General features: G+C 38.9%; 1 protein-coding gene across 1 annotated transcript in view; it reads left to right on the forward strand.

Moving 5' to 3' along the window:
* LOC138078037 (A disintegrin and metallopeptidase domain 3-like) overlaps positions 1 to 16662 on the forward strand; it is a 108824-nt gene that overhangs the window by 48880 nt on the left and 43282 nt on the right. Inside the window, exon 11 of the mRNA XM_068970501.1 lies at positions 12600 to 12739. Coding sequence (XP_068826602.1) covers positions 12600 to 12739 — 140 coding nt within the window. The remainder of the gene's footprint in view (positions 1 to 12599; positions 12740 to 16662) is intronic.

Genomic DNA, 16662 nt, shown 5'->3' on the forward strand with positions numbered 1-16662 from the left:
ATGAAAGAAATCAAAGAGGACACTAATAGATGGAGAAATATACCATGTTCATGGATCGGAAGAATCAATATAGTGAAAATGAGTATACTACCCAAAGCAATTTACAACTTCAATGCAATCCCTATCAAGCTACCAGCGGCATTTTTCACAGAACTAGAACAAAAGTTTCTTTAGTTCCTCTTCGATTTCTGCCATAAGCATGGTGTCGTCTGCATCTCTGAGGTTATTGTTTTTTCTCCCAGCAATCTTGATTTCAGTTTGTGCTTCATCCAGCCCGACATTTCATGTGATGTACACTGCATATAAGTTAAATAAGCAGAGTGACAATATGCAGCCTTGACATATTCCTGTCCCAATTGTGAACAAGTGTGTTGTTCTGTGTTCAGTTCTAACTGGAGGCAGGTAAGGCGGACTGGCATTCACGTCTATTGAAGAATTTTCCACAGTTGGTTGTGATCCACACAGTCAAAGGTTTTAGAATAGACAATGAAGCATAAGTAGAGGTTTTTCTGGAATATTGCTTTTTCTATGGTCTAATGGATGTTCGTAATTTCATCTCTGGTTCCTCTGCCTTTCTAAATCGAGGTTGAACTTTTGGAAGTTCACAGTTCATGTACTGTTGAAGCCTGGCTTGGAAAATTTTGAGCATTACTTTGCTAGGGTGTGAGATGAGTTCACTTGTGTGGTAGTTTGAACATTCTTTGGCATTGCCCTTCTTTGGTATTGGAATGAAAACTGACCTTTTCAAGTTCTGTGGCCACTGCTGAGCTTTCCAAATTTGCTGGCATATTGAGTGTAGCACTTTCACAGCATCATCTTTTAGGATTTGAAATAACTCAACTGGAATCCATCACCTCCACTAGCATTGTTCATCGTGATGCTTCCTAAGGCCCCCTTGACTTCGCATTCCAGGATGTCTGGCTCTAGGTGAGTGATCATACCATCGTGGTTATCTGGGTCATGATGATCTTTTTTGTATAGTTCTTCTGTGTATTCTTGCCACCTCTTCTTAATATTTTCTGCTTCTGTGAGGTCCATACCATTTCTGTCCTTTATTGTGCCCATCTTTGCATGAAATGGTCCCTTGATATCTCTAATTTTCTTGATTGCAAATATACTAAATAGGTATTGATTAGATTCCCCACACCTTGCATTTCATACCCATGACTCATTTATTTTGCAATTGGAAGTTGTATCTTTTCATCTTTTTCACCTATTTCTTTCCTTCCCCAGATGCCTCCATTCTGGAAGCCACCTGTTTCTTCTCTATATTTATAACTCTTGTTTCTGTTTTATGCTTTTTCATTTGTTTTTGGATTCCACATATAAGAAAAATTATAAGGTATTTGTGTTTCTCTGTCTGACATATTGTGTGTGTGCGTGTGCTGACTTGTGTCCAGCCATTTGCAACCCCATGGACAGTAGCCTGCCAGGCTCCTCTACCTATGGAATTTGCCAGGTAAGAATACTGCAGTGAGTTGCCATTTCTTTCTCCAGGGGATCTTTCCAACTGAGGGGTCTAACCTACATCACTTGTTTTCCCTGCATCAGCAGACATTTTGTTTACATGAGAAGCCCATTTGACATACTATACTTCGCCAAGGGACTCTCAAGAGTCTTCTCCAGAACCAAATTTGAAGGCATCTGTTCTTCAGCATTCACCCTTCTTTATGGTCCAACTCTTACATCCATACATGACTACTGGAAAAACCATAGCTTCAACTATACCGACCTTTGTAGGCAAAGTGATGTCTCTGATTTTTAAGATCCTGTCCAGGTTGGTCATAGCTTTTCTTCCAAAGAGCAAGCATCTTATAATGTTGTGACTGCAGTCACCATCTGGAGTGATTTTGTAGCCCCTCAAAATAAAATCTCTCACTGTTTATACTTTTCCCCCATCTATTTGCCATGAAGTGATGGGACAAGATGCCAAGATCTTAGTTTGTTTAATGTTGAGTTTTAAGAAAGTTTTTTCACTCTTCTCTTTCATCTTCATCAAGAAGTTCTTTAGTTCCTCTTCGTTTCCTGCCGTTAGAGTGGTATCATCTTCATATCTAAAGTTGTTGATTTTTCTCCTGACAACCCTGATTCCAACTTGTGATTCATTGAGCCTGATGTTTTGCATGATGAATTTTCCACAGAAATTAAAGAAACAGGGTGACTATATACAGCCTTGACATATTCATTTTGAATCGGTCTGTTGTTCCATGTTCAATTCTGATTCTGTTGCTTCTTGCCCTGCCATGGAATTCCTTAGAATTCCACAGCAAGAATACTGCAGTGGGTAGCCATTCTCTTATCCAGGGGATCGTCCTCACCCAGGGATTGATCCCAGGTTTCCTCCACTGCAGGCAGATTCTTTACCATCTGAGCTACCAGCGAAGCCCTTGGTGGTCTTATTCCTATGTATTTCATTCTTTTCAATGTGATAATCCATGAAACTTCTTCTTAAATTTCTCTTTCTCATTTTCACTGCTAATGTATAGAAGTGCAACAAATTTATCCATATTAATTTTGTAGCCTGCAACTTTACCAGATTCATTGATGATTTCTAGTAGTTTTCTGAAACCATCGTTAGGATCCTACATGTACAATATCATGTCATCTGCAACCAGTGACAGTTTAACTTCTTCTTTTCCAGTTCGGATTCCCTTTACCTTATTTTTTTTCTTATACCTGTAGTTAGGACTATCATGGCATCATGTCCCATGACTTCATGGCAAATAGATGGGGAAACCCTGGAAATAATGTCATGCTTTATTTTGGGGGGGTCCAAAATTACTGCAGATGTTGATTTCAGCCATGAAATTAAAAGACACTTACTCCTTGGAAGGAAAGTTATGACCAACCTAGATAGCATATTGAAAAACAGAGCCATTACTTTGCCAACTCAGGTCCGTCTAGTCAAGTCTATGGTTTTTCCAGGGGTCGTGTATGGATGTGAGAGTTGGACTGTGAAGAAAGCTGATTGCTGAAGAATTGATGCTTTTGAGCTGTGGTGTTGGAGAAGACTCTTGAGAGTCTCTTGGACTGCCAGGAGATCCAGCCAGTCCATTCTGAAGGAGATCAGTCCTGGGTGTTCTTTGGAAGGAATGATGCTAAAGGTGAAACTCCAGTACTTTGGCCACCTCATGCGAAGAGCTGACTCACTGGAAAAGATTCTGATGCTGGGAGGGATTGCAGGCAGGAGGAAAAGGGGATGACAGAGGATGAGATGGTTGGATGGCATCACCGACTCGATGGACGTGAGTTTTAGTGAACTCTGGGAGATGGTGATGGACAGGGAGGCCTGGTGTGCTGCAGTTCATCGGGTCACAAAGAGTCAGATGCGACTGAAAGAAAGAACTGAACTGAACTGAGGACTTCCAAAGCTATGTTGAATATATATGGTGAGAGTGGACATCTTGTCTTTTTCCTGATCGTAAAGGAAATGCTTTCAGCTTTTCACAAGTAAATATGATGTTAGCTGTAGGTTTGTCATATATGGTCATTATTATGTTGAGGTACGTTCCCACTCTGCCCAGGTTCTGGAGAGCTGTTATCATAAATATTGCTAAATTTTATCAAAAAGTTTTTGCATTTATTGAGATTATCATTGGTCTTTATTCTTCAATTTGTTGATGTGATATATCACATTGATTAACTTGTATATATTGAAAAATCCTTCCATCCCTTGGATGAATCCCACTTGATCATGGTGAATGATCTTTCTAATGTATTAGTTGGATTTGAACTGATAGTATTTTGTTGAGCATTTTTGCATCTGTACTCATCAGTGATATTGGCCTGTAATTTTGTTTTTTGTGATATCTTTGTCTGGTATCAGTGTGATAGTGGCCTCATAGAAAGAGTTTGGAAGTTTTCCTTCCTCTACAATTTTCGGAACTGTTTCAGAGGATAAGTGTTAACTTCTCTAAATGTTTGATAGAATTTACCTGTGAAGCCATTGGGTCATGGACTTTTGTTTGTTGGAAGTTTTTAATCGTAGTTTCAATTTCAGTGCTTGTGATTCATCTGTTCATATTTTCTGTTTCTTCCTGGTTCAGTCTTAGGAAACTGTATCTAAGAATTTGTCATTTCATCCAGGTTTTCCATTTGTGATCCTTTGTATTCCTGTGGAGTCAGTTGTATCTTCCCTTTTTTCATTTCTAATTGTATTGTTTTGAGTCCTCTCACTTTTTTCTTTTTTTAATTTTTATTTTTACTTTATTTTACTTTACAATACTGTATTGGTTTTGCCATACATTGATATGAATCCACCACGGGTGTACATGCATTCACAAACATGAACCCCCTCCCACCTCCCTCCCCATAACATCCCTCTGGGTCATCCCCGTGCACCAGCAGCAAGCATGCTGTATCCTGCATCGGACATAGACTGGCGATTCGATTCTTACATGATAGTATACATGTTTCAATGCCATTCTCCCAAATCATCTCACCCTCTCCCTCTCCCTCTGAGTCCAAAAGTCCACTATACACATCTGTGTCTTTTTTGCTGTCTTGCATACAGGGTCATCATTGCCATCTTTCTAAATTCCATATATATGTGTTAGTATACTGTACTGGTGTTTTTCTTTCTGGCTTACTTCACTCTGTATAATCGGCTCCAGTTTCATCCATCTCATCAGAACTGACTCAAATGTATTCTATTTAATGGCTGAGTAATGCTCCATTGTGTATATGTACCACAGCTTTCTTATCCATTCATCTGCTGATGGACATCTAGGTTGTTTCCATGTCCTGGCTATTATAAACAGTGCTGCGATGAACATTGGGGTACATGTGTCTCTTTCAATTCTGGTTTCCTCGGTGTGTATGCCCAGCAGTGGGATTGCTGGGTCATATGGCAGTTCTATTTGCAATTTTTTAAGGAATCTCCACACTGTTCCCCATAGTGGCTGTACTAGTTTGCATTCCCACCAACAGTGTAGGAGGGTTCCCTTTTCTCCACACCCTCTCCAGCATTTATTGCTTGCCGATTTTTGGATCGCAGACATTCTGACGGGTGTGAAGTGGTACTTCATTGTGGTTTTGATTTGCATTACTCTAATAATGAGTGATGTTGAGCATCTTTTCATGTGTTTGTTAGCCATCCGTATGTCTTCTTTGGAGAAATGTCTATTTAGTTCTTTGGCCCATTTTTTGATCGGGTCGTTTATTTTTCTGGAATTGAGCTGCATAAGTTGCTTGTATATTTTTGAGATTAGTTGTTTGTCAGTTGTTTCATTTGCTATTATGTTCTCCCATTCAGAAGGCTATCTTTTCACCTTTCCTGATGTGTCTGGTTTAAGATTTTTCAATTTAGTTTTATCTTTTCAAATCAGCAGCTTTTAGTTTCATTGATATTCACAGTTGTTTCCTTTGTCTATATCTCATTTATTTCTGCTGTTATCTTCATGATTCTCTTCCTTCTACTAAATTTAGGTTCCATTTCTTCTTCTTTCTCTATTTGTTTTAGGTTTAAGCTTACATTGTTTTTTTCTTATTTTTGAGGTAGAATTTCTATAAACTTACCTCTCAGAACTGCTTGTAACTGATCCCATAGGTTTTGGACCATTGTGCTTTCATTTTCATTTGTCCCTAGGTAATTTTTTATTTTGTCTTTGATTTTTTTAGCGATCCATTGGTTGTTTAGTAGCATATTGTTTAGCTGTCGTATGTTTCTGTTTTTTTAAATAGATTTTTATTGTAGCTTTCTTCTAATCTCATAGCATTGTGATCAGAAAAGATGCTTGATGTGATATCAGGTTTTATATTTACCAAAGCTCACCTTATGGCCCAGCATGTGGTTGTTCCTGGAAGATGTTCCCTGTGCACTTGGGAGGAATGTGTAGTCTGTTGCTTTTGGATGGGATGTTCTAGAAATATCAATTAAGTCCTACTGATCTAATGTGTATTAGAATTGAAAGCCTTTGTTTCCTTATTAGTTTTCTATAGGCATTATCTGTCCACTGAGGAAAGAGGGGTGTTAAAGCCCCCCACTATTATTGTGTTACTGTCAATTTCTTCCTTTATGGTTGTTTGTATTTGCCTTACATGTTCAGGTGCTCCTAAGTTGGGTGTGTATACATTTATAATTTTTTTTTTGAATCGAACCCTTGATTATTGTATAAGGTCCTTCTTTGTCTCTTATAACAGTCTTGATTTTAAAGTCTATTTTTCTGAAAATATCATTCCTTCCCCGGCTTTTTTAAAATTTCTATTTGTGTGGAATACCATTCCCTTACTTTCAGTCTGTAAGTTTCTCTAGCTCTGACAAGGGTCTCCTGTAGATAGCATATATACAAGTCTTATTTCTGTATCCACTCAGGCAATCTTTGTCTTTTGGTTGATGCATTTAATTCATTTACATTTAAGGTAATTATCAACATGTATTATCCTATTACCATTTGGGCTTATCTTTTCTAGATCTTTACCTTCCCTTGTGTTTCCTGCCTAGAGAAGTTCCTTTAGCATTTATTGTAAAGCTGGTTTTGTGGTGCTGAATTATCTTATGTTTTCCTTGGCTGTAAACCTTTTGATTTCTCCATTGAATCTGAACCTAGAGTCTTGCTAGGTAGAGGATTCTTGGTTGTAGTTTTTTCCTCTTCATCACTTTAAATATACTTTTCCATTGACTTTTGGCTTGTAGAGTTTCTGTTCAGAAATCAGCTGATAACCTTAAGGGAGTTTGCTTGTTTGTTATTTGTCACTTTCCATAGTTGCTTTTAATATATTATCTTTGTTAGTTTGATTATTATGTGTCTCAGTGTATTCCTCTTTGGGTTTATCCTGCCTGGGGCTCTCTTTGCTTCTTTGACTTGATTAACTGTTTCCTTTCCTATGTTATGGAAATTTTCAGCTACTATCTCTTCAAATGTTTTCTTAGGTGGCTTTTTCTTTTCTCCTTCTGTGATCCCTGTAACATGATGTTGGTGCATTTGATGTTGCCCCAGAGGACTCTTTAGGCTGTCTGCATTTCTTTTCATTCTTTTTTCTATGTTCTGATTTGCATCACTGATTTCCACCATTTTGTCTTCCAGAGCCCTAATCCGATCTTCTGTCTCAGTTAATTCTGCTGTTGATTGCTTCTACGGTATTGTTCATCTTTGTTTATTCTTTAGTTCTTCTAGGTAGGTCTTTGATAAACATTTCTTGCATATTCTTCATTCTTTTTTCTGAGATCTTGAGTCATCTTCAATATAGTTGTCCTGAATTCTTTTTCTGGAAGGTTATCTATCTCTACTTCATTTAGTTGTGTTTCTGGGATTTCATCTTTTCCTTCATCTGGAGATGTAATCCTCAGCATTTTCATTTTGATTAACTTTCTGTGATTGTGATTTTTCTTCTGGAAGCTGTGGGATTGCAGTTCTACTTTCTTCTTCTGTCTGCCTTCAGGTTGTTGAGGAAGGAACTGATGGGAGGAACTGGTGGTGTGAAAAACTGAGTCTTGCTCTGATGGGTAGGGCCTGCTTGGTTACACTTGATCCTGTTGTCTTCTGAAGGATGAGCCTGTGCTCCCTCTTTGCTAGTTGTTTGGCCTGAGGTGATGTAGGCAAGGAACCTACAGGCTCTATGGTAGGGCAAATGGTGACCTCCAAGAAGGCTCTTGCCAAGGGGCACCTCCTAGAACTTCTGCTTCAAATGCCCCTGTCCTGGCAATGAGCCACTGCCAACCCATATCTCAGCAGAAACTTTCCAAACCTAGCTGGTAGGTCCGATTCAGTCTGCTATGTGGTCACTGCTCTTCTCCCCTGGGTCTTGTTGCACACAAGGTTTTGTTTGTGCCCTGCAAGAATAGAGTCTCTGTTTGCCCCAGTCCTGTGCAAGTCCTGCAGTCAAATCCTGCTCTCCTTCAAAGTCAGATTTCTTGGGGATTCCTAGTCACTTGGCTAGATCCCTGGCTTGTGAAGCTTGACAGAACAAGGTTCACAAGGAGCTCAGAACCTTCACAGCAATGGGAGAACTTCTTTGGTATTGTTGCTCTCCAGTTTGTGGGTCACCAAGCATCAGCTGGATATGGGATTTCATTTTGTCATGATTGAGCTCTTCCTAACATCTTGTTTGAAAAATCAAAACAAACAAAACACAACAATCAACAAGAGAAAACTCCTTTGTCTCTGGACATGGAGTATCCGTTTTTGTTGGTTCCATCATCCTCCTGTTGATGTTTGATCAACAGCTAGTTGTGATTTTCTTTGTAGGGTCCCTTTGGATTTTCCTAGTTTGAGTTCCTTAAGCTCCTTAAATCTGCATGTGCTCAGATTCCTAAGGTTTGTGACACTGATTTTCTTGAATAAGCTCTCTATCCCTTTCTCTCTTCACTTTCTGAGACACCCATAGTGCATATGGTGGTTATTTGGTCACAGTCTTCTTTTCTACATTTTGTTTTTGTTTTTCACTTCTGTGAAAAAAAATGTTTCATTTGACTTGTCTTCATTTCTGATTGCTTCCTTTGCCTGAAAAAGTGTTATTTTAATTACCCTCAGTAAATTTTTAAGTTTATAGTTTGCATTGATATGTAATCAGGATTTTTTTTTTAAAATTTTATTCCTCTATCGATATTTATTTCAGATATTTTCAGATACTTCAGTTCAGTTTGCTCACTCAGTCGTGTCCGACTCTTTCTGACCCCATGAATAGCAGCACGCCAGGCCTCCCTGTCCATCACCAGCTCCTGGCGTTCACTCAGACTCACGTCGATCGAGTCGGTGAAGCCATCCAGCCATCTCATCCTCTGTCGTCCCCTTTTCCTCCTGCCCCCAATCCCTCCCAGCATCAGAGTCTTTTCCAGTGAGTCAGCTCTTCACGTGAGGTAGCCAAAGTACTGGAGTTTCAGCATTAGCATCACTCCTTCCAAAGAAATCCCAGGGCTGATCTCCTTCAGAATGGACTGGTTGGATCTCCTTGCAGTCCAAGGGACTCTCAGGAGTCCTCTCCAACACCACAATTCAAAAGCATCAATTCTTCAGCAATCAGCCTTCTTCACAATCCAATTCTCACATCCATACATGACCACTGGAAAAACCATAGCTTTGACTAGACGGTCCTTTGTTGGCAAAGTAATGGCTTGCTTTTCAATATGCTATCTAGGTTGGTCATAACTTTCCTTCCAAGGAGTAAACGTCTTTAATTTCATGGCTGAAATAACCATCTGCAGTGATTTTGGAGCCCCAAAAATAACATCTGACACTGTTTCCACTGTTTCCCCAACTATTTCCCATGACGTGATGGGACCAGATGCCATGATCTTCATTTTCTGAATGTTGAGCTTTAAGCCAACTTTTTCACCCTCCTCTTTCACTATCATCAAGAGGCTTTTTGGTTCCTCTTCACTTTCTGCCATAAGGGTGGTGTTATCTGCTTATCTGAGCTTATTGATATTTCTCCCAGCAATCTTGATTCCAGCTTGTACTTCTTCCACCACAGTGTTTCTCATGATGTACTCTGCATATAAGTTAAATGAGCAGGGTGACAGTATACATCGTTGATGCACTCCTGAGGCTTGATCACACCTCAGCATTGCCGGGGGCCAGAGTGAGGAACTCCGCCCATGGCACACTCCTTTTCCTATTTGGAACCAGTCTGTTGTTCTATGTCCAGTTCTAACTGTTGCTTCCTGACCTGCATACAGGTTTCTCAACAGGCAGGTCAGGCGGTCTGGTATTCCCATCTCTTTCAGAACTTTCCGCAGTTTATTGTGATCCACATAGTCAAAGGCTTTGGCATAGTCAATAAAGCAGAAAGAGATGCTTTTCTGTAACTCTTTTGCTTTTTTGATGATTCAGCAGATGTTGGCAATTTGATTCTTGGTTCCTCTGTCTTTCTAAAACCAGCTTGAACATCTGGAAGTTCACGGTTCACGTATTGCTGAAGCCTGGCTTGGAAAATTTTGAGCATTACTTTACTAGCATGTGAGATGAGTTCAATTGTGCAGTAGTTGGAGCATTCTTTAACACTGCCTCTCTTTGGGATTGGAATGCAAACGGACCTTTTCCAGTCCTGTGGCCACTGCTGAGTTTTCCAAATTTGCTGGCATATTGAGTGCAGCACTTTCACAGCATCATCTTTCAGGATTTGAAATAGCTCTACTGGAATTCCATCACTCCACTAGCTTTGTTCGCAGTGATGCTTTCTAAGGCCCACTTGACTTCACATTCCAGGATGTCTGGCTCTAGGTGAGTGATCACACCATCGTGATTATCTTGGTCGAGAAGATCTTTTTTATACAGTTCTTCCGTGTATTCTTGCCACCTCTTCTTAATATCTTCTGCTTCTGTAAGGTCCATACCATTTCTGTCCTTTATCAAGCCCATCTTTGCATGAAATGTTCCCTTGGTATCTCTAATTTTCTTGAAGAGATCTCTAGTCTTTCCCATTCTGTTGTTTTCCTCTATTTCTTTGCATTGATCACTGAGGAAGGCTCTCTTATCTCTTTCTGCTATTCTTGGGAACTCTGCATTCAGATGCTTATATCTTTCCTTTTCTCCTTTGCTTTTCACTTCTCTTCTTTTCACAGCCATTTGTAAGGCCTTCTCAGACAGCCATTTTGCTTTTTTGCATTTCTTTCCCATGGGTATGGTCTTGATCCCTGTCTCCTGTACAATGTCACGAACCTCATTCCATAGTTCATCAGGCACTCTATCTATCAGATCTAGGCTCTTAAATCTATTTCTCACTTCTACTGCATAATCATAAGGAATTTGATTTAGGTCATACCTGAATGGTCTAGTGGTTTTCCCTAGTTTCTTCAATTTAAGTCTAAATTTGGCAATAAAGAGCTCATGATGTGAGCCACAGTCAGCTCCCATTCTTGTTTTTGCTGACTGTATAGAGCTTCTCCATCTGTGGCTACAAAGAATATAATCAATCTGATTTCGGTGTTGACCATCTGGTGATGTCCATGTGTAGAGTCTTCTCTTGTGTTGATGGAAGTGGGTGTTTGCTATGACCAGTGCGTTCTCTTGGCAAAACTCTATTAGCCTTTGCCCTGCTTCATTCCGCATTCCAAGGCCAAATTTGCCTGTTACTCCAGGTATTTCTTGACTTCCTTCTTTTGCACTCCAGTCCCCTATAATGAAAGGGTCATCTTTTTGGGGTGTTAGTTCTAAAAGGTCTTGTAAGTCTTCATAGAACCATTCAACTTCAGCTTCTTCAGCTTTACTGGTTGGGGCATAGACTTTGATAACTGTGATATTGGATGGTTTGCCTTGGAAATGAACAGAGATCATTCTGTCATTTTTGAGATTGCATCTAAGTACTGCATTTCAGACTCTTTTGTTGACCATGATGGCTACTCCATTTCTTCTAAGGGATTCCTGCCTACAGTGGTTGATATAATATTTTTAAGATACTTCAGATACTTAAGGATAGGTAATTATGTAAAGCCAATTAAGTTAGTTGATTCTATCATTACACTAAAATGGAAAATTATTTTATTATATCAATAGAGGCAGAAAATGCATTTGGCAATTTTAAGACCTTTATGATTAAACTCACCAAAATTGTAAGAGCAGCACACTAGAACTTCACAAAGATCATTTAGAAAAAAATAGAATGTACATCAAATTTAATGTTTAGAGATGAAGTGCTTCCCACTAAGATTTGGAACAAGGCAAGAATTTAACTTGCTGTTCTTATTCAGTTTTGTGCCCATGTGCAAAACTGATGATACCAAATATTGTGAGGACTTGGAGCAATAGGAACTATCATTCATGTTGATGAATTAGAGTTTAGACACTTTGGTGATCTCTTATAAAATTCAACATTGCCTTACTTCATGATCCAGTAGTTATCCTCTATACCATGTAGAAAATTTCACTGAAAACTTGTATCCATAGAAAGTTGGACCTGATTGCATATAGTAACTCTATTTATAATTGCCAGAAATTAAAAGCACACAACATGTTCTTTAATACATGAGTGGATAAAGAAACAAGTTGAGACACAAAGAGAAATTTTATTCAAAAAATTAGTCATCAAGCAATATAAAGACATGGAGGAATTTTCAATGCATAGTGGTTAGTAAAAGAAGCCAGTTTGAAAAGTCTACATACTGTATCATTTCAAATCTATTACACTCTGGAAAAGGCAAAACTATGGAGATAGTTAAAAACATCATTGATTACCAACCAGGGCTTTGCATGTTGCTTTCATCACTACTCAAGTTTTATTTTTTAATGCTAGTATTTTTCCTTTAGGAAAACATTGATTTTATCCTACAACTATTTCTAACATTAAAACTGACTGTCAGTTAAACTCTTAAGAATCTGTGTATTTTCAAAGTGTTTAAATAAAAGTATTGTAGTTACTGAAACAATGATGAATCTTCTCAGAATATTTTTTCAGTTTATTATAATTAAATCAGTAACATGTAATGAAAACATATATTATTAATAGTATTGTTTATATATGAATGCTATTTGTATTGAAAGTACTATTATCCTAAAAGAATAACAAAATCTAACTTTGCCAATGTTCTTAAGAAAATAATGAGCTTTATATAAAAGTTTATTAAATTAGTATTTGCATTTAGATAATATAGCCACAATTACATGAAAAAAACAGGGATTGAAAAAAATAACTTGAACAACCATTCTGTTTTTTATTTCATTTAGTATTCAAAGATGATAACTTTAGAGGCATTTTCAGTTCTTTTCACGCAATTACTTGGAATTATGCTGGGATTAAAGTATAATAATAACATCTATGAATGTTCCTGTCCAGGAATTGCATGCATAATGAATCCTGAAGCAATGTAAGATGTGACTTTTATCAAAACTTTGTCTTCTTTTGGGAGATATTTATAGCATTTCTTGATGTATGATATCTTTGATATAATGTAGATAAAAGCATTTTTACTAAATACCTATGAGTTATTCTTATGTTTATTAAGAGGAATGAGTATTTGATATTGTAGAAAATGCACTTCTTGTTTCTATGTTCAGCACTGTAGTATCAAGTCTTTGATGATGAGTTCTTGTGAAGCACTGGAATCTTGATGTGAGATTTATTCATCCTATCAAAAAAATTTTAGCATGTACAGTTACAAGAATTGTGTTAGTCTATCATGTGAATGATTAACAAGATAGAAAAGTGTTATATATTTTATATTAGTCTATCAGGGACAGAATTTTAAAGTCAACATGAGAATCAGCAAAATTTAAATGATTTATATTAAGTGCCTAGAGAAAATAAATAGGAAATACATGGAGAAGAGAAACTTTATGATTAAAAAAGAGGGTCTAGGAAGCTTTCTTGGAGAAAGCAATGGCACCCCACTGCAGTACTCTTACCTGGAAAATCCCATGGATGGAGGAGCCTGGTAGGCTGCAGTCCATGAGGTCACTAAGAGTCGGACACGACTGAGCGACTTCCCTTTCACTTTTCACTTTCATGCATTGGAGAAGGAAATGGCAACCCACTCCAGTGTTCTTGCCTGGAGAATCCCAGGGACGGGGGAGCCTGTTGGGCTGCCGTCTATGGGGTTGCAGAGTTGAATACGACTGAAGCGACTTAGCAGCAGCAGCAGCAGGAAGATTTCTATGAGACAAACTCATGTTGGAATCTGAAAGAGAAGAAAGAAGTCTGGCCACGTGAAGAACTTGTTGAAAACTTTTCAGGGAAAGACAGTGAAGTGATACATGGATATGAAGAAATGTGAAAAACTCAAAAGACTGGAAAGGATAAAACAAACCAAAAGAAATGACTGAAATTATATGGAAGAATATTAAAAAGCATAGAATATTTTTTTAAAGATGGTAAAATACAATCAGGTTAACGAATCATGATTCAGAGAAAGAGGTCCAGGAAGGACTAGAAAATGTAGGAAAGGAGCTAAGCAAGCAATCATGATGCAGTGATGCCATGATCTTCGTTTTCTGAATGTTGAGCTTTAAGCCAACTTTTTCACTCTCCTCTTTCACTTTTGTCAAGAGGCTTTTTAGTTCCTCTTCACTTTCTGCCCTAAGGGTGGTGTCATCTGCATATCTGAGGTGATTGATATTTCTCCTGGCAATCTTGATTCCAGCTTGTGCTCCTTCCATCCTGGCGTTTCTTATGATGTCCTCTTCATATAAGTTAAATAAGCAGGGTGACAATATACAGCCTTGATGTACTCCTTTTCCTATTTGGAACCAGTCTGTTGTTCCATGTCCAGTTCTAACTTTTTCTTCCTCACCTGCATATAGGTTTCTCTAAATGACTCTACCAAAAACTGTCAGAAGTAATAAGCATATTCAGGGTAGTTACAGTATGCAAAGTTAATATATAAAATACTTTGCATTGCTATATACTAAAAACAAATTATCAGTAGTAGAGATTAAGAATGCAATCCCATTTACAATAGCATCAAAGAATAAATTACTTAGAATAAATTTAAAAGCCAAGAAAGTGAAAGATGTGTATGGAGAAATATAAGACACTGAGGAAAGGAATTAAATAATATGCTAGGAAACAAAAAATACTTCATGCTCATTTATTGGAAGAATTAACATTGTTAAAGTATCCATATGAGGACTGGAAAAGGTAAATCCTTACCCCAAATTCCAAGAAGGGTAGTACTAAAGAATGTTCCAACCATAGGATAATTGCACTCATCTCCCATGCTAGTAAGGTCATGCTTAAAATCTAGCATGCTAGGCTTCAGTATTATGCAAACTAGGAACTCTCAGATATCCAAGCTGGGTTTAGGAAAGGCAGAGGAACCAGAGATCAAATTGCTAACATTTGCTGGATCAGAGAGAAAACAAGGGAATTCCAGAAAAATATTAACCTCTGTTTCATCAATTGGGCCAAAGCCTTTGACTGTGTGGATCATAATAAACTGTGGAAAGCTCTTAAAGAGACAAGGATACTAGACCATCTTACCTGCCTCCTGAGAAACCTTATGCAGGTCCAGAGGAAACAGTTAGAACCCTGTATGGAACAACTGATTGGTTCAAGGTGGAGAAAGGAGAATGACAAGACTGATTGCTGTCACCCTGTTTGTTTAAACTATAGGCTTAGCACATCATGAGAAATGCCAGGCTGAATGAGTCACAAGCTGGATCAAGATAGGCGGGAGAAACATCAACCACCTCAGATATATGGATGATACCACTCTAATGGCAGAAAGTGAAGAGGAACTAAGGAACTAAAGAGCCTCTTGATGACGGTGAAGGAGGATAGTGAAAGAGCCAGCTTAAAATTAAATATTAAAAACACTAAGATCATGGTGTCTGGCTCTGTGACTTCATGGCAAATACAAGGGGGAAAAGTGGAAGTAGTGACAGATATCCTCTTCTTGGGCCCTAAGATCTTTGTGGATTGTGACTGGAGCCATGAAATCAGAAGACAGTTGCTTCTAGGCAGGGAAAAAGTGAAGTCAGTCAGTCATGTCCAACTCTTTGGAACCTCATGGGCTGGGGCTTACCAGGCTCCTCTGTCCATGGGATTTTCCAGGAAAGGGTACTGGAGTGGGTTGCCATTTCCTTCTCCAGAGGATCTTCCCAATGCAGGGATCGAACCCAGGTCTCCCACACTGCAGGCAGATGCTTTACCGTCTGAGCCAACAGGGAAGCTATGTCAAACCTAGACAGTGTGTTGAAAGCAGAGACATTACTCTGCCGACAAAGGTCTGTATAGACAGGGCTATGGTCTTCCCAGTGGTCATCTACACTTGTGAGAGCTGGGCCTTAAAGAAGGCAGAGCACCAAAGAATTGATGCCTTCAAACTGTGGTGCTGAAGAGTCCGTTGGACAGCTAGGAGATCAAACCAGTCAATATTAGGGGAAATCAACCCTGAATAGTCATTGTAAGGACTGAAACTGAAGCTGAAGCTCCAGTATGTTGGGCGTCTGATGCACATATCCAGCTCTTTGAAAAAATCCCTCATGCTGGGAAAGATTGAGGGCAGAAGGAGAAGAGGGCATCAGAAGATGAGATGGCTGGATGGCATCACCAATACAGGGGACATGAACTTGGGCAAATTTCAGGAGATGGTGAGGTACAGGAAGGCCTGGCATTTTGCAGTTCACAAAGAATTGGACACAACTGGGTGACTGAACAGCAAAAATCTATATTATCCAAATCAGTCTGCACATTCAATGTAATTCCTATTCAAATTGCAATGATACCTTTCCCAGATGTAAAATCAGTTCAGTTCAGTCGCTCAGTAATGTCTGACTCTCTGCAACCCCATGAATCACAGCACGCCAGGCCTCCCTGTCCATCACCAACTCCCGGAGTTCACTCAAACTCACGTCCATCGAGTCGCTGATGCCACCCAGCCATCTCATCTTCTGTCGTCCCCTTTTCCTCCTGCCCCCAATCCCTCCCAGCATCAGAGTCTTTTCCAATGAGTCAACTCTTCACATGAGGTGGCCAAAGTACTGGAGTTTCAGCTTTAGCATCATTCCTTCCAAAGAACACCCAGGGCTGATCTCCTTTAGAATGGACTGGTTGGATCTTCTTGCAGTCCAAGGGACTCTCAAGAGTCTTCTCCAACACCACAGTTCAAAAGCATCAATTCTATTGTGCTCAGCTTTCTTCACAGTCCAACTCTCACATCCATACATGACTACTGGAAAAATCATAGCCTTGACTAGACGGACCTTTGTTGGCAAAGTAATGTATCTGCTTTTCAATATGCTATCTAGGTTGGTCATAACTTTCCTTCCAAGGAGTGTCTTTTAATTTCAT

This window comes from Capricornis sumatraensis, chromosome 4, assembly GCF_032405125.1.
Source record: "Capricornis sumatraensis isolate serow.1 chromosome 4, serow.2, whole genome shotgun sequence".
Lineage (NCBI taxonomy): Eukaryota > Metazoa > Chordata > Mammalia > Artiodactyla > Bovidae > Capricornis > Capricornis sumatraensis.